This window comes from Podarcis gaigeae (assembly GCF_964106915.1).
Source record: "Podarcis gaigeae genome assembly, chromosome: 2".
Classification (NCBI taxonomy): Eukaryota; Metazoa; Chordata; class Lepidosauria; order Squamata; family Lacertidae; genus Podarcis; species Podarcis gaigeae.
This window is the reverse complement of record NC_139679.1, coordinates 124,778,373-124,796,360: the sequence shown is the minus strand read 5'-3', so window position 1 is coordinate 124,796,360 and position 17,988 is coordinate 124,778,373. Positions and strand designations below refer to the sequence as shown.

The 17,988-nt window shown below is 44.8% G+C and overlaps 1 protein-coding gene across 3 annotated transcripts in view; it reads right to left on the bottom strand.

The window, feature by feature from the left end:
* The window catches only part of LOC310837460 (uncharacterized protein), a 187,045-nt gene extending 169,284 nt beyond the window's left edge, over window positions 1-17,761 (bottom strand). The window contains exons 1-4 of one of the 3 annotated variants that reach the window (XM_083724084.1): window positions 17,590-17,761; window positions 17,337-17,463; window positions 12,688-12,765; window positions 10,286-12,497 (exon numbers count right to left, since the gene is read on the bottom strand). In XM_083724084.1, coding sequence (XP_083580210.1) covers window positions 10,855-12,497; window positions 12,688-12,765; window positions 17,337-17,463; window positions 17,590-17,664 — 1,923 coding nt within the window. In that variant the 5' untranslated portion in view covers window positions 17,665-17,761 and the 3' untranslated portion in view covers window positions 10,286-10,854. Of the gene's footprint in view, window positions 1-10,285; window positions 12,498-12,687; window positions 12,766-17,336; window positions 17,464-17,589 lie in introns of those variants that run through there. The other 2 variants (XM_083724085.1, XM_083724086.1) reach the window with 2 other exon arrangements.
* Between the last annotated feature and the right edge of the window lie 227 nt (window positions 17,762-17,988).

Genomic DNA, 17,988 nt, shown 5'->3' with positions numbered 1-17,988 from the left:
ATGTGTGGATCCAGCCCATGGCATGGGTATAAAGGATTGGCATGACTTAATACGACAGGTGGTTGTGGCGCTGGTGGCTCTGTCATCTAAACCACTGAGCTTTTTGGGCATGGGTAGTCAAACTAAGGCCCAGGGGCCAAATCCGGCCAAATCGCCTTGTAAATCCAGCCCCCGGATGGTCCAGGAATAAGCGTGTTTTTACATGAGTAGAATGTGTCCTTTTATATAAAAGGCATCTTTGGATTATTTGTGGGGCATCAGAATTTGTTCATTCCCCCCCCCCAAAAAAAATAGTCCGGCCCCCCCCACAAGGTCTGAGGAACAGTGGACCGGCCCCCTGCTGAAAGTTTGCTGGCCCTTGCTCTTGGGCTTGCTGATCAGCAAGTTGGTGTTTTGAATCCCCGCAATGGGGTGAGCTCCCGTTGCTCGTTCCCAGCTCCTGCCAACCTAGCGATTTGAAAGCACGCCCAAAAGTGCAAGTAGATAAATAGGTACCACTCTGGCGGGAAGGTAAACAGTGTTTCCGTACGCTACTCTGATTTTGGAGTTCCATTGCGCCAGAAGCGGCTTGGTCATGCTGGCCACATGACCTGGGAAAACTGTCTGCAGGACGGACAAATGCCGGCTCCCTCGGCCTGTAAAGCGAGATGAGCGCCGCAACCCAAGAGTCGTTCGCGACTGGACTTAACTGTCAGGGGTCCTTTACCTTTTACCTTTAATACGACAGGTGAGGCTCCATCCTGAGCTCCTCTGCTGCCCTTGGTGCAAGTCTGCATCAGATATATGCTCAGCCCCTCACACTTCACAGAGGAGTCAATAAATGCAGGTTCAGTTGCCAGGTACAATCTAGGCAACTCCTGAATGGGGGCCATCCAGAGAATTTGAAGGCAAAAAGTTCCCATCACAGCTCACTAAGGAGGATATTCTTTCACATTCTTAATTTGCAAGCTGGGCGAGGTGAAGATGGAAGGAACTCTGGCACAAAATAGTATAAGTGGTAGAAGCTGCTCATCTCAAGATTCCCCTCCCCTCTCCCTCTGCATGCCTTGACCAAGAATGATCCCTTAGATTTAGAAGTCAATGGGCTTCTTGCTCCAGCTGGAAAGAACCTGGGTCTCCTTAACGCTCCATCCCCTTTCTTCGCCTCCATTCCTTAACTTTCTCTTAGAGTGGGTTCTCTGGCAAAATTGCCAGACCCACATGCTACAGGTTTTGAAGATATTTGGGGTTCTTTCCCCCTTCAGATCTTTTGTGTGTGTTTTTTTTTGGGGGGGGGTTTGCAAATGTATTGTTTTTGTTTTTACAAATATAAATTTATATAACCATTTGTTGAGATTCACTGAATGTCCTAACTTCCCCCCTTCCCTTAAAAGGTAAAGGTAAAGGTACCCCTTCCCGTACGAGCCAGTCTTGACAGACTCTGGGGTTGTGCGCCCATCTCACTTAAGAGGCCAGGGGCCAGCACTGTCCGGAGACACTTCTGGGTCACGTGGCCAGCGTGAGATCGCTGCTCTGGCGAGCCAGAGCCGCACACGGAAATGCCGTTTACCTTCCCGCTGGTAAGCGGTCCCTATTTATCTACTTGCACCCAGAGGTGCTTTCAAACTGCTAGGTTGGCAGGCGTTGGGACCGAGCAGCGGGAGCGCACCCCGCCGCAGGGATTCGAACCGCCGACCTTTCGATCGGCAAGTCCTGGGCGCTGAGGCTTTAACCCACAGCGCCACCTGCGTCCCCCCCTTCCCTTACATGGGTCTTAATAACAATATTCATTCTAAGTGTGTTTTAAAGTCTGGTCAGGATTTTTTTTTCTTCCATCTTTGGGCTAGTAGCATACGTGCAGCAGTTTTCGCATACATAAAGAGTCTTGTCTGTTCTTTTGGGATCTCAGTACCTATAATTCCTAATACAAAAGCTTCTGGGTTTTTTTAAACAAAAGTTATTTAAAGCTTTTTTTCCAATTCATTATATACCATTTCCCAAAATGATTTTATTACCTTACACGTCCACCACATGTGATAAAAGGTTCTTTCCTTTCCCTTACACTTCCAGCAGATATTTGAACTTGTTCTGTACCTTTTAGTTGACTTAGTAAGAGTCAAATACCACCGATAATCACTTTCATACAATTTTCTTTCAGCGTACATGTTGTAAACTTCAAATCTGTTTTCCAAAACTCCCAATCTGTCTTCTGTATGTTATGTCCTAAATCCTTTGCCCAATGTATCGTTACCGATTTAACCTTTTCATCTTTTGTTTTCCATTCCAGGAGCTAGACATTTTTGACAGTATTTTAATATTGTTTTCTAGAAGCTGTTATTGGAATCTTGGTATCTCATAACTATAACCTTTCTTTTATCTATCTTATCATTTAATTGCTAATAATGTAACCAATATATTACAGCCTCCTTTATCTCTTCAAAGTCTTTTAATTTTAAGTGATTTTCAACTTAACAGACATTTATATGTTGGCCAATTACTTCTCATATTCAATTTTTTCAGGGATACAGTGGTACCTCAGGTTACATACGCTTCAGGTTACAGACTCCGCTAACCCAGAAATATTACCTCGGGTTAAGTACTTTGCTTCAGGATGAGAACAGAAATATCAAGCGGTGGTGGCGTGGTGGCAGCAGGAGGCCCCATTAGCTAAAGTGGTGCTTCAGGTTAAAAACAGTTTCAGGTTAAGTACGGACCTCCGGAACGAATTAAGTACTTAACCCAAGGTACCATTGTATTGCCTCCAAAGGGGAAAGTCTCCTGGGTGGTTTTTGCTCAAACAGATTTTTATACTTCTCCCATACACTAAAAATTGATTTTCTTATTATATGATTCTGAAAAGCTGTATGCATCTTTGTTTTCTCGAACCATAAATATGCATGCCATCCAAACCTATGTTTATGACCTTCTAAATCAAAAATATCTACATTTGTGGACTTCCTGTTTGTCCACCATAGCGATCAGCTGCGCCCACACCATGCCTGTTCAAATCGCTACATTTTAAGTCCACCCCCGGGGGAGCAGAGAACCCATCCTTTTGCGAGGGCGACACACAGCAGTGCTTCTGCTTCCTAAAAAATAAAGGAAGATAAAACGCTAGCCTATGCTACTATTTAAAAGAAAAAGATGCAAAATACATGCAAAAGCAACAAAGTTGGCTAGGAAGTGTGTTGGGCGCTGAAGGCAAGTGGCGACTGGTTCCCCTGTTTGAAGCCAAGTCTGTTGGGAGAGATGGAAAGGGGAAATGGGAAGAATCACCCATCTGAAATCCCGGGTGTTGGTGCCAGTCAGTGAAGAGATTCCTGGTCTAGATCAACCAATTACCTGACTCCCTGGAAGGCAGCTTGCTGTGCATTGGAGCTGCTTTCCAGAAAAAAGGTTGGACTTCTGAGGCCTAACGAAATGTATTACAGTGGTGCCCCGCAAAACGAACGCCTCGCAAGACAGAAAACCCGCTAGACGAAAGGGTTTCCGTTTTGGAGGCGCTTCGCTAAACAAATTTCTCTATGGGGTTGCTTCGCAAGACGAAAAAATCTTGCGAGTTCCCGCGGTTTTTTTTCGCTCCCCCCCCTTTTCCTAAGCTGCTAAGCCACTTAACAGCTGATCTGCTGATAAGCTGCTAACAGCTGATCGCTAAGAGCCGCTAGACCGCTCATAGCGCGAATCCGCTAAGCTGCCAATGGGCTTGCTTCGCAAGAAGAAAAAACCGCTAGACGAAGAGAATCGCGGAATGGATTCTTTTCGTCTTGCGAGGCACCACTGTAATGCCATGTCAAGGTCCTGCAAGTGGCTCCTGTGTTGCACCTGGGAGACCAGGGTAACCATCTGATCAGTAGGTGACCTTGGGCCACCCACTGCAGCACAGCACAGCCTATCTCACAGGGTGGTTGTGAGGATAAAAAGAGAGGTGGAGAACCACAGAGCTCACCTTGACCTCCTTGGAGGAAATGGGGGAAATTATTATTATTATTATTATTATTATTATTATTATTATTATTTATACCCAGTGTGGAACCAGTGTGGTGTAGTGGTTAAGAGCGGTAGTCTTCTAATCTGGGGAACCGGGCTCGCGTCTCCGCTCCTCCACATGCAGCTGCTGGGTGACCTTGGGCCAGTCACACTTCTCTGAAGTCTCTCAGCACCACTTACCTCACAGAGTGTTTGTTGTGGGGGAGGAAGGGAAAGGAGAATGTTAGCCGCTTTGAGACTCCTGAAGGGGAGTGAAAGGCGGGATATCAAATCCAAACTCTTCTTCTTCTACCCCGCCCATCTGGCTGGATTTCTCCAGCCACTCTGGGCGGCTCCCAACAGAATATTAAAAACACATTGCAATCTCAGGCACTAAAAACTTCCCTAAACAATACCTTCTAAAAGTTTTGTAATTCTTGATCTCCTTGACATCTGATGGGAGGGTCTTCCACAGGGAGGGCGCCACAACCAAGGGTCCCTCTGCCGGGTTCCCTGTAACTTCTCACAGTGAGGGAACCACCAGAAGGCCCTCAGGTGAGGACCTCAGTGTCTAGTCTGAATGATGGGGGTGGTGACGCTTCATCAGCTGTACGGGGCCGTTTCTGGGTCACCTTCAAAGGTAGTAGAGCGCATTGCAGTAGTCCAAGCGGGAGATAACTAAAGCATGCACCACTCTGGCAAGACAGTCTGTGGGCAGGTAGGGTCTCAGCCTGCGTACCAGATGGAGCTGGGAGACAGCTGCCCTGGGCACAGCACACCCTGCCCCTACTTGTAATCATAAATGCACAAGCAGTCTCCCTTCAAAGATTGCATGCGCGCATGAAGTAAGGGGTCAAAAGTGCACAGGCACAGCAGTCTGGAGGAGCAACATTTCCTGTTGTGGAAGTGAACATTTCCTGACTAACAATTGAAGGGGGGCAGTCAGTTAGGTTACCCTTAAAAACTGTTTGTGAATTCCTCCCGCCCCCCCCCCAACCAGCCCTCAAAGCCTCAAGCACTTTTCAAACTGCACTTTTCATTTTCTCTAAGGCTAAAAAAGCTTTTAGCTAAGCAATTTCTATATAACAAAGGCAGCTGAATTAAAACAATGCCTTTCGCTCTTAGGCCAACTGACCTTGGCAATAGCACATTTAGCTTGTTGCAAACTCTCTTCCGGGAACAGAGCCAGGGAACAAGATAAACATTTCTATGTAAACCTATGAAGGGGGAGAGGGAAAAAGGGGGGACAAAAACCTGCTTGTAAAATGTTTTCAGCTGCCTGTTTTGTGAATCCATCACACAGGTGCCTCTCTCTCCCCCCCCCCCCCCGGAATGGCAGAATAAAGCTCTTTCTCTTTCCTTGGTGTCCTTTGACTCTTTTGTCTCTCCCCGGGCGTAACCCATGGTTAAAGGGCCTAGAAAGGCTACACAATGAGCCTCTATTTTTGCAGTATTAATAAAGCAGCAGTATTAGGCTATTGGACGCACAGGCACAGTAGTATGTTGAAGTTTGGTAAGAGTTATGTCAGCAGAATTAAGGTTACAGGCTTGGAACACAGTTGCAGCCAGCAGCAGGGTGCTTGTTTTCCAAATAAGGGAATGAGAAGTTTGGGCGACTTATAATTGGTTTTGTATTATTTTCTTTGTCTGTGAAACTGACCCCTGCGGGCAACACCCTAGGGTCCAGACTTTGGGAACAATCTCTTGGAAACACTCTGCTGCACAGCACAATAAAGGAACTTTTGACTCTCCTCTCATGTTTCTGATTGGTAAGGAGCAGGCGGATTTTCTGCAGTGCTGTCACTGAAACTATTTTGAGTACCAACATTTAGCCTACCCACAAGCACATCAAATATCAGCGTAAAGGATGTCTGGAGCAAAACAGCTGAATGTATAGCCTTCATCTTAGAACTACTGCTTTTTTTCACCTGTACAGGTGTCCCTAGAAATCAGGTTTCCTTTGAACTAAAATAAATTTCCCTCTGGCAATTGTAAAGATAACCAATCATTTTGGATGCATATTATGGGCTATAGGTATTGCCACACAGGGTCTTCCCTTGCTGAAAGACTCAGGATTGCATTGAGCTTACAGATAAGCTGAGATTTAAAAAGGTCTCAGCCTGCGTACCAGATGGAGCTGGTAGACAGCTGCCCTGGACGCCGAATTGACCTGCACCTCCATAGACAGCTAAGCATTTTTCTGCGTTGCAGAGGGTTGGGCTAGAAGACTTCCAGACTTCCAGACTCCCTTCCAACTCTATGAAATCAGGTAAACTCAATAAAAGGCAAAATATATAAAGGCCAAGGAGACACACCAGGAACAGCTGGCTGGCTCATGGGAGATGGATGAAGTTCCCAAAGCATCCAGGATTCCCCAAATGGGCATCTGGTTTCCCACTGGGAGAGCAGGATACAGGAGGATGGACCCTTGTCCTGATCCTGAATTACATCAAGAGTATGTAAAAGATTGGGACGTGGGTGGCACCGTGGGTTAAACCACAGAGCCTAGGGCTTGCCGATCAGCAGGTCGCAGTATGAATCCCCGCGACGGGGTAAGCTCCCGTTGCTCGGTCCCTGCTCCTGCCCACCTAGCAGTTCGAAAGCACGTCAAAGTGCAAGTAGATACCGGTAATGGGGGACTTCAATTACCCAGATATTTGCTGGATGTCAAACTCAGCCAAGAGCATAAGGTCAAACAGATTCCTCACTAGCCTTGCAGACAACTTCGTTGTCCAGAAAGTGGGAGAACCAACAAGAGGAACAGCCATTTTAGATCTGGTCCTAACCAATGTTGATGACCTGGTTAGTAGGGTAGAAGTGGAAGGATCATTAGGCGCGAGTGATCATGCTCTTCTGAAGTTTACTATACAGCGGAAAGGAGCAGCCAAGCATACTAGGACTCAATTTCTTGACTTTAAGAAAGCCGACTTCATAAAACCTAGGGTGAGATCCCATGGACAGTAATACTAAAAGGAAAGGGAGTTCATGATGGCTGGGAGTTTGTTAAGAGGGAGATAGTAAAAGCACAACTTCAGGCAATACCAATGAGACAGAAACATGGAAGGTGCCTAAAGAAGCCAGGGTGGCTATCTAAAGAACTTTTAACTGAGTTAAGATTTAAAAAGGATGTGTACAAAAAATGGAAAAGGGGGGAACCACCAAAGAGGAATTCAAACAAATAGCCAGCACGTGTAGACACAAAGTCAGAAAAGCTAAAGCACAGAATGAACTCAGGCTTGCTAGAGAGGTTAAAAGCAACAAAAAAGGCTTTTATGGGTATGTTCGTAGCAAAAGGAAGAACAAAGAAACACGTCAAAGTGCAAGTAGATAAATAGGTACCGCTCCGGCAGGAAGGTAAGCGGTGTTTCTGTGCGCTGCTCTGGTTCGCCAGAAGCGGCTTAGTCATGCTGGCCACATTGACTGTACGCCGGCTCCCTCGGCCAATAAAGCGAGATGAGCGCCACAACCCCAGAATCAGCCACGACTGGACCTAATGGTTAGGGGTCCCTTTACCTTTTACATAAATCAAAGATCAAAGAGGAAGTTGGAAATGGAATATAGGCATTTAGCATTTTCAAGATCATTTACCTGTTTGTGTATATGTACCTTCAGGAAGAATCCCTGAATCTTCTCCCCAACGAGGATGAATCAGGTGTGCACCCACCTCCCTTCATTTTGGGGGGGTCCCTCCCCCCACCTGTCAGGCAGCTTCCCTGTTTGCTCTCTTTCTGTCTCCACATCCCACCAGCACTGCATTGCATTGCAATCCCGCCCCCAAAAAGCATGTTTTTATGCCTGCACTGGGCCCATCCTGCACCCTGGATTTGATCTCTCTCAGGAAAGAAAGAGCATCAAAATCTACTGGAGGGGGGAACCCGTTTCCTCCTCTCACTTTGCCCCACGTCCAGTTGGGGAGGAGGGGGCATTTATTTAATTCCTCCAGTCTTGAGGCTATTTAAAAGGTCCTTAAGACCCTAATCAGTTTCAAATCCCGTCACCAATGCGCCCATTTCCCTTCCAGAAGGGAAAGTGAGCAGGTGCTTTTTCAGGGTTCAGGAAATCCAAAATGTGCCTCTCTCTTCCAGTTTTGGGGCACAAAAGCAGCGCAGCCAACTCTCACCGGTTCCTCTCCCCCCCCCCCCAACATGGGCATTTCCAGCCAGGGTGTTCACTTTCTAGCAAGGCAACCCCAGCTTGTCAGCCCCCCATCCTTGAATTTTGAAAGGGGGGGGCTGCTTCCCACCTTTGAAAAAAGCAAATTCTTTGCTCTTTTTGCCTCCTTCTTCGATCAGCCTCCCACTGGGTGTGGCTTTCGGTTATGAGCTACGCCTCCCAGTTTGATGCCATCTGCAAATTGGTGGTCTGACACCCCATAAATCACTCGAGGGGACACATTCAACTGCTTTAAACTAAGCATCCTTTATGAGACTGAGTTGGCGCTACCAAAATGGCAATATGTGTAGCCCATCTCCCCTTTTCAAGAGGAGAATTTGGTAATATGAATCCAAAGCGTTTGGTTACCTCCACATTTGTCAGAGATAAATTTCTCCTTTGGATCAGTGGAAATTTGATTTGTAAGAGATTTGTATATGTGAAAAGAAAGCAAATCAGATTTCCACTGATTAAAACGAGAAATTTATCTCTGACAAGTGTGGAGATAACCAAACATTTTGGATTCATCTCCACTCCCATCGTTCAATCCGGATGGTCCAGGGGCCTTCTGGCGGTTCCCCCACTGCAAGGAGCGAAGTTATAGGGAACCAGGCAGAGGGCCTTCTAGGTGGTGGCACTCGCCCTGTGTAGCGCCCTCCCACCAGATGTCAAGGAAATAAGCAACTATCTGACTTTTAGAAGACATCTGAAGGCAGTCCTGTTTAGGGAAGATTTTAATATTTAATGCTGTATCATATTTTTAATATCACATTCATCCAGTGCTTTACCAACTGCACTGGCTCCCAGTGGAGTACAGGGTCAGGTTTAGGTAATGGTTTTGACCTTTAAAGCCCTATGCGGCCTAGGACCCACATACCTACGGGACTGCCTCTCCTGGTATGCCCCACGGAGGACCTTAAGGTCCACAAATAACAACACTTTGGTGGTCCCGAGCCTCAAGGAGGTTAGATTGGTTTCAACTAGGGCCAGGGCCTTTTCAGCACTGGCCCCAACTTGGCAGAATGCTCTGTCACAAGAGACTAGGGCCCTGCAAGACTTGACATCTTTCTGCAGGGCCTGCAAGACAGAGCTTTTCCGGCTGGCCTTTGGTTTGGACTCGGTCTGACCCTTATGTTCCCCTCCCCTTACGGTTTTGATCTACGGGCTACTATTAAAATGAGGCTGCATTTTAAATTGTATTTTAACCCGTATTTTAAATGCCCCCCGTGCTATTATGTTATTATTGTAATTTTACTGGTGTTAGCTGCCCTGAGCCCAGCTCTGACTGGGGTATAAATAATTTTAAAAAATTATTATTATTATTTATTGTTTGGAATCTGCCCAGAGTGGCTGGGGAAACCCAGCCAGATGGGTGGGGTATAAATAAAATTATTATTATTGTTATTATTATTATTGAAAGGCTACCACTGCAGCAGTTTTAATCAAAACATCCTCTATGTTGATATTTGATATGCTTCTGAATAGATTAAAGGTTGGTACTCAAAAGAGCCCCAGTGACAGGACAGTCTGAAGAGCCGGTCAGATTGTGACACTTTATTTAGAAAAAAAGGTAGGAGGCCTAAAAGCAAAGCAAAACAAAACAAAACAAAAAAACACCACCACCCCAGGTTAGAGATTACAAAACAAAGACGACTGCTGTAGCTCTTTACCTGGACTAAGCATAGCCTATTCACAAGCAATACAGTATTTCTAGTGTACTAATGCGTAACACAGCAAATGGCCAGTCTCCCGCTGGTATGGAAGATGCACTGTGGACCCCGTCATGAAAAGGGGTGGGATTAAAGCTGCTAGAGCAGCTCAGGTTTTAAGGTCCTGCACCCCCTTCTCTTTGGAGGGACTGACCTGTGGCTCATTTTCAACGTGTAGAGTCAAATACCGTATTTTTTGCTCTATAAGACACACCAGACAAGACGCACCTAGTTTTTGGAAGAGGAAAACAAGAAAAAATATATTCTGAATCTCAGAAGCCAGAACAGCAAGAGGGATCACTGCGCAGTGAAAGCAACAATCACTCTTGCTGTTCTGGCTTCTGGGATAGCTGCACAGCCTGCATTCGCCCCATAAGACGCACACACATTTCCCCTTACTTTTTAGGAGGGAAAAAGTGAGTCTTATAAAAAATACGGTATATCCCATTTCCCAAGTAGACATCCTAAACCACCAGAAGACCCCAAATACAGGCCACTCGCAATTGGTGTATGATGGTGAAGTACTCATAAGCCTGCCCCCTCCCCATTCTGCCCCCTTCCGGCTTGTCACAATGCACGATGCACATATCAAATGCATGTCAATCAGTCGTTGCTTGTAGTCGCCTTGTGATACCTGAGATACGTGACCGTTTTCCTTAAAGGAAAGGGTGATGGCAGCGGAACGGTGCCTTTAGCCACACCTCTGACCAAGGAGCTATGCTTTGTCTTACCTCCTTTTCCACCACTTGGATTTACACCAAATCTGTGCCCCATTCCAAATTTCAAACAGGGCCGGCCCAAACATTAGGCAGAGTGCGGATACCGCCTCAGACACTTAACATAGCAGTGCTAGGAATTTCTTCTTTCCCCCTTATAATCAATTATGGCGGCTGTAAATGGGCATTGATTACTTTGCATAACTCTAAGATGAAACATAGCTGCCATACATTGTACTTTTGACAGTTCGGTTCCATTAGGCTTCACTGTTGACAGTTTTTTCTCACCAAGCAGGAACAAAACCTTACAACATAGTACATTGCAGCTCTTCTCATGCTCCATTCTCTGCTATGTGGGTTCTTTGATGTGTAGCAAGGTTTCCACTCTGGCTGAAGCTCTTTCCACACTCCATACATTTAAATGGTTTCTCCCCAGTGTGGGTTCTTTGATGTAAAGTAAGGTTACTCCTACGACGGAAACTCTTTCCACACTCAAGGCATTGAAATGGTTTTTCCCCTGTGTGGGCTCTTTGATGCACAGTCAGTCCACTCCTACAACTGAAGCCCTTCCCACACTCCATGCATTCCAAAGGTTTCTCCCCAGTGTGGGTTCTCTGATGTATAGTAAGTGCACTCCTACAAGTGAAGCTCTTTCCACACTTCATGCATAAAAATGGTTTCTCCCCAGTGTGGGTTCTTTGATGTAAAGTAAGATAATAATTGAGACTAAAACTCTTTCCACACTCCATACATTGAAATGGTTTCTCCCCAGTGTGGGTCCTTTGATGTGCAGTAAGGCTTCCGCTATGTCTGAAGCTCTTTCCACACTCCATACATTTGAATGGTTTCTCCCCGGTGTGGGCTCTTTGATGGAAAGTAAGGTTACTCCTACGCCGAAAGGTCTTTTTACACTCCATGCATTCATACGGTTTCTCCCCAGTGTGTGTTCTTTGATGTACAGTAAGTGCGCTCCAACAATTGAAGCTCTTTCCACACTCCATGCATTCAAATGGTTTCTCCTCAGTGTGGGTTCTTTGATGTAAAGTAAGAGAGTGACTAAAAGTGAAACTCTTTCCACATACCATACATTTAAATGGTTTCTCTGCTGTGTGGGTTCTTTGATGTGCAGTAAGGTTTCCACTCTGGCTGAAGCTCTTTCCACACACCATACATTCAGATGGTTTCTCCCCAGTGTGGGTTCTTTCATGTAAATTAAGGTTACTCCTATGACTGAAGCTCTTTCCACACTCTATGCATTTATGCAGTTTTTCCCCAGTGTGGGATCTCTGATGTAAAGTAAGATGGTGATTTTGACTGAAAGTCTTTTCACACAACATAGGTTTAAATCGATTTCCCCCGGTGTGGGTTCTTTGATGCACAATAAGGACACTACTCGAACAGACGCTTTTCCCACACTCCATGGATGTATGTGGTTTCTCCCCAGTATGGGTTCTTTGATGTAACATAAGATGGTGATTGAGACTGAAACACTTTCCACACACAATACATTTAAATGGTTTCTCCCCTGTGTGGGTTCTTTGATGTGCAATAAGGTTTCCGCTCTGGCTGAAACTCTTTCCACACTCCATGCATTTGAACGGTTTCTCCCCTGTGTGGGTTTTTTTATGCTTGACAAGGTTACCAGCACTGCTTAAGCTCTTTCCACACTCCGTGCACTTAAACATTTTCTCCCCTGTTTGGGTTCCTTGATGTAAACTAACACTTCCACTCTGACTGAAGCTCTTTCCACACTCTACACTGCTACTTCCTGTGCATTCTTCCTGTGGATTCAGGGATACATGGACACCAATATCCTGAGTAGTAAGGGAGTTCTTTTTCCAGTTCTCCCACATATTTCCTACATACTTTTCAGTTGATTGTTGATTTACAAAGGTCTCTTTCTGTGCTTCATACTCCATGTTTTCTACAGACACCATGGGTGGCTCATCAGATTTCTCACTCTTCTGCCCATTACCTGTTTTGAGGCAGAAAAAGAAAATGTCATTCAAATTGCAAGGTAAAGCAGAGACTCTCATTGTAGTTCAGGCCCAGTTCTCAGCTTCTCTGATTTTACCATTTTCAAGCATGTCTCCCTACTTCTCTCCCTCCTCAGCTGAATCTGAAGTTAGCTTCTGAATATCCTACAGTCTCAACTAAGCACCTACCTGCTGATATCTCCCCTTCTTTGGGATTCTGGAGAAACGGATCTTGTATTTCTTCCCAACAGGAGTTGAGGTCTGATTCTTTCAGGGAAAGAGACAATATTAGTTACTTTGGGCCACAAAATATAAAGCCATTTCAAATCAATGCATATACAAATACAATTCTACCAGACAGGTTATTCCTTAAAATGACCAATTTGGGTATACATCAGAAGATCTGTTTGTGGGTAAGGAATTTCCTGACTGATAGGCCGCAGACAGTGAGAATGGGACCTTACTATTCTTCTACTCTAGTATTAAGCACAGGAGCCCCTCAGGGATGTGTGTTAAGCCCCTTTCTCTATTCCCTGTACACATTTGATTGCACCCCACTGTATAAGTCCAACACAATCATCAAATTTGCGGATGATACAACAGTGGTGGGGCTCATTAGTGAGAATGATGAGTCTGCTTATAGGAAAGAAGTACAGGGGTTAATTCAATGGTGTAAAGAAAATAATCTTATGCTTAACACCAAAAAAACCAAAGAACTCATAATTGACTTTAGGAGAAAGAAAAGTGTATTTTTACCATTGCACATAAATGGCGAGGAGGTGGAGAGGGTTGGTAGTTTTAAATACCTGGGCATTTACATCTCTGAGGACCTCTCATGGACTGCAAATATTAATATGGTTGTGAGGAAGGTGCAGGGGAGGTTGTATTTCCTGAGAATGCTCAGGGGATTGAATCTATCTCAGCACCTACTTCTGTCCTATTATCACAGTACCATTGAGAGTGTCTTAACCTATAGTATATTATCGTGGTATGGGAGCAGCTCTGAAATGGATAAAAAAGCTTTACAGAGAATAATTAAAATTGCCCAGAATGTTATTGGGCTCCAACTACCAACCCTGGATGAGATCTTCACGTCTCGCAGCTTGAAGAAGTCACACAATATCCTGATAGATCCCACCCATCCTGCTCACAACCTCTTTGAACTGTTGCCTTCGGGCAGAAGATACAGGACAATGAAAACACGAACCACACGCCTTCTGAATAGTTTCTATCCAAGAGCTCTGATTGCACTAAATAATGATCTCAGGGCCAGTTGTAAGAAATAGCAAGCAGTGAGTAGTAAGGAATGAGATAGGTTTTAGGTTATGCTATGCTTTTAATAGGTTATGTTATATTCTGGATTATGTTGTTTTATAGATTATGTCTGAATAGGATGAGAGTGTTGGAGATATGTGCAAATGTGTATGTGAATCCGGTCTTTGGGTGTTTGATTTTCGTTGTTGTGTATACTGTGTATATACGGACAATGACAATAAATTTATCTTATCTCTTATCTTATCTTATATACCTATGACCTCAAATCCAAGATACAAAATAATAATATTATTATTCCGACTAAACATCAGGAAGAGCTTTCTGTCGGTAAGAGCTGTTCGACAATGGAACAGTCTCTCTCTGGAGGTTATGGACTCTCTTTCCTTGCATGTTCTTAAGCAGAGGTTGGGTGGCCATCTGTCATGGATGCTTGAGTTGAGATTCTTGCATTGCAGGGGGTTGGGTTAGATGACCTTTGGGGTCCCTTCCAACTCTACATTTCAATGATCCAATGAAAAGGGATCACATATCCGGACCAGATACATCACTTGAAAATTTGTCACTGACCCATGCTAAACTAAAGTAAGAAACTCTAGGGAAACAGGTACAGTAGACACTCGGGTTGCGAACGTGATCCATGCGGGAGGCACGTTCGCAACCCACAGTGTTCACAACCCGTCTGCGCACACGCGGGTTGCGATTTGGCGCATCTGCGCATGCGCAAAGTGTGATTTAGCACATGTGCGAGCGCCAAAACCCAGAAGTAACCCTTTCCGGTACTTCCTGGTTTCGGCGCGTCTGTAACCCGAAAACGCGCAACCTGAAGCGTCTGTAACCCAAGGTATGACTGTACTCTTAAAAGTGTGTTGAAAATAATAATAATAATAATAATAATAATAATAATAATAATAATAATTAATAAATAAATAAATAAATAAATAAAACTACAGGGGTACCTCAAGTTACAACGCTTCAGGTTACAAACGCTTCAGGTTACAAACTCCACTAACCTGGAAGAGTTACCTCAAGTTGAGAAATTTTCCCCGGGATAAGAACGGAAATCGTGTGCTGGCGGTGCAGCGGCAACAAGAGGCCCCTTTAGCGAAAGAACACCTCTAGTTAAGAACAGTTTCAGGTTAAGAACGGACCTCCGGAACGAATTAAGTTCGTAACCAGAGGTACCACTGTAGTTAGCCTTTTTCGGGAGCTTATATTGGCCCAAATATAAGCCGCACTCCCCCCTCCCCCAACAGTGAAGAGTTAAAGTGCGGCTTAAATTTGCAATATTACAAAAAATGGATTTTACGATATTGCAGCTGAAACAGACATACAGTAAAACGGAACGTGTGTGAGTGCCTGCTGAATTTTAAGGGAGCGGCTTATATTCAGGTATTGTCTTTTTTATCTCCTCCACCCCATGAAATTTAAACGTGCGGCTTATTTGCGGGTGCAGCTTATATTTGGTATGTAATTTGTCCCTTGGACATATCTGAGGATTGGAAAGTAGCCAATGGAATAATTTTTCATTTTATTTTTTTAGAAAATGTGAATGGAAGTGACAGGCTGGTTAAGTTAACATCTGTCCCTGGACTAGATGACCTGTGGGGTCCCTTCAAACTCTTATGATTCTAAGCCATGGGCAGGCAAACTAAGGCCCGGGAGCTATATCTAGCCCGATCGCCTTTTAAATCCGGCCCACGGACGGTCCAGGAATCAGTATGTTTTTATTTATTTTCCTGATGTGTCCTTTTATTTAAAATGCATCTCTGGGTTATTTGTGGTGCATAGGAATTCGTTCATTTCCCCCCAAAGTATAGTCCGGCCCCCCGCAAGGTCTGAGGGACAGTGGACTAGCCCCCTGCTGAAAAAAATTGCTGTCTATAAAAAATCACAAATCATCTCCTGATTTCTTTCAGATTTTCTATTTCTTTTCCTTCCACTGTAAATTTTTTTATTGTATTTTGTGTTTGTTTTTTTAAATCTGCCAAGCCAACCATTTTCCTGATTTATCAGCACTTTCCAAAAAATTTCTGCCCCATTCTTTTTCTGTTCCATTCCACTTCTTGATTTATTAACATTGCAAACTGGCTTTGTAGCATTTTGGTATTTTGATTTGGAATACTGTGTGCAGTTCTGTCCTCCTTACCTCCAAACGAATAGTATAAAGTTGGAGGAGGTTTGGAAATGGACAACCGAAATGATGAAGGGGATGAACCGAAATGATGAAGAGCGACTCCTTTCTGCTGAATGTGACGCGTAGCGTAAATTAATAATGCAGAGTTTTTAAGTGAAAGAATAAGAGCTTTACTGAGTTAAAATAAACTTCTTCATAAACAACATGGTTCCAAACAGTTTGACTGAGATTGAAGAGGGACAGTCACTTAGACTACCCTAAAGAAAACTGTTTGTGAATTCCCCCCCCCAACCAGGCCTCAAAATGTCAAGCACTTTTCAAAATGCACTTTTCATTTTCTCTAAGGCTGGAAAAGCTTTTAGCTAAGCCTCTTTTTATGCAACAAAGGCAGCTGAATTAAAACAATGCCTTCGCTCTCTGGCTAGCTGACCTTGGCAATAGCTTGTTGCAAACTCTCTTCCGGGAACAGAGCCAGGGAACATGAGAAACATTTCTATGTAAACCTATGAAGGGGGAGAGGGGAAAAAAGGGGGGGGGGTTGAAACAGGATAAAAACTTGTTTGTGAAATGTTTTCGGCGGCTACAAGATTACATACTGACTCTGCTCATAACTGAGGCAGATTGACTCTGACTGAAATCTTACAGAGAACACAGAGAGAAAATGGCTGCCACTTATAAGGAGAATGAGTCACATGTCGGAGTGACTCCGCAGTTAGCAGTTAGGCCTGAATAACTTTAGTAGGCCCAAATGATTGCGCACTTCCCAGCACTTCCCAGTCTGCTTTGCTGCTTCTGCTCTCATGTGTCTTTGTCATGTGACAGAATGATGGAAGGTTGAGATAAAAGTACAGTGGTGCCTCGCAAGACGAAATTAATCCGTTCCGCGAGGCTCTTCGTATAGCGGTTTTTTCGTCTTGCGAAGCAAGCCCATTGACAGCTTAGCGGATTAGCGCTATTAGCGGTTTAGCGGCTTTTAGCGATCAGCTGTTAAGCGGCTTATCAGTGGATCAGCTGATAAGCGGCTTAGCGCCTTAGGAAAAGGGGAAAAGGGGAAAAAAACCTGCAGGAACTCGCAAGACATTTTCGTCTTGCGAAGCAAGCCCATAGGGAAATTCGTTTTGCGAAGGGCCTCCAAAACGGAAAACCCTTTCGTCTAGCGGGTTTTCCGTCTTGCGAGGCGTTCGTCTTGCGGGGCACCACTATAGGTCCTTCCAAACAGAGTGCATAGTTAAACTAGGAAATTTTCCCACAGGGGGCAGTGATGGCCGCAAACTTGGGTGGCTTGAAAAGAATAGAAGACAACTGCATTGAGTAGGAGAGGTCTTTCGATGGCTACTGCTTGTTCCTACATGGCATGAATAAATGGCTCAAACAGGAGATTCACACCTCCAACGTCTAACAGGCAAGAGGAATAAAAATGTGCCCTCACCTAGAGAGGCCACCATCTCATAATTCTCCTCCATGACTTCCTTGTGCAGAGCTCTTTGGCCACGATCCAGCAGAGCCCACTCCTCCTCCGTGAAGAACACAGCCACCTCCTCAAAGGTCAAGAGGGCCTGGAAGAAGAAGAGGAAGAAAACAGAGCTTCTCTTTGGTCCCCATCATCCCCACTCAACACAGAGGGAGGCTGGCTGGGTTGTCCCATCTGTGCCTCTTCCCTCCTCCCGTTGCTCTTTCCCTACCTGAGGAAGCTGCCTGGCTCCTCTTTTCACTCCACCTCTGAGAAGAGGCCGTTCAGAGGGGGTCTCGGAGGCCATTGCGCTGCCACTTCTGGGACTCCCTCACCTATTGCCAAGATGCACTTCAAAGCAGGGAGCAGGTCTTTGATGTGAGCAATGGAGAAAGACAGATTTATTTAGGGTGGGAGACATTTAATAATAATAATAATAATAATAATAATAATAATAATAAATTAATTTATATCCCACCCTCCTCAGCCAAAGCCGGGCTCAGAGCGGCTAACAACAATAAAAGTAACACAACATTCCAAAATCAATTCAAAATCAGTTTCATGGCAACCACTGGGCAAGAGTTTTGTGAGGATTACCGAAGGAGGGGGTCAGGCTGTGCCTTGGCCAAAG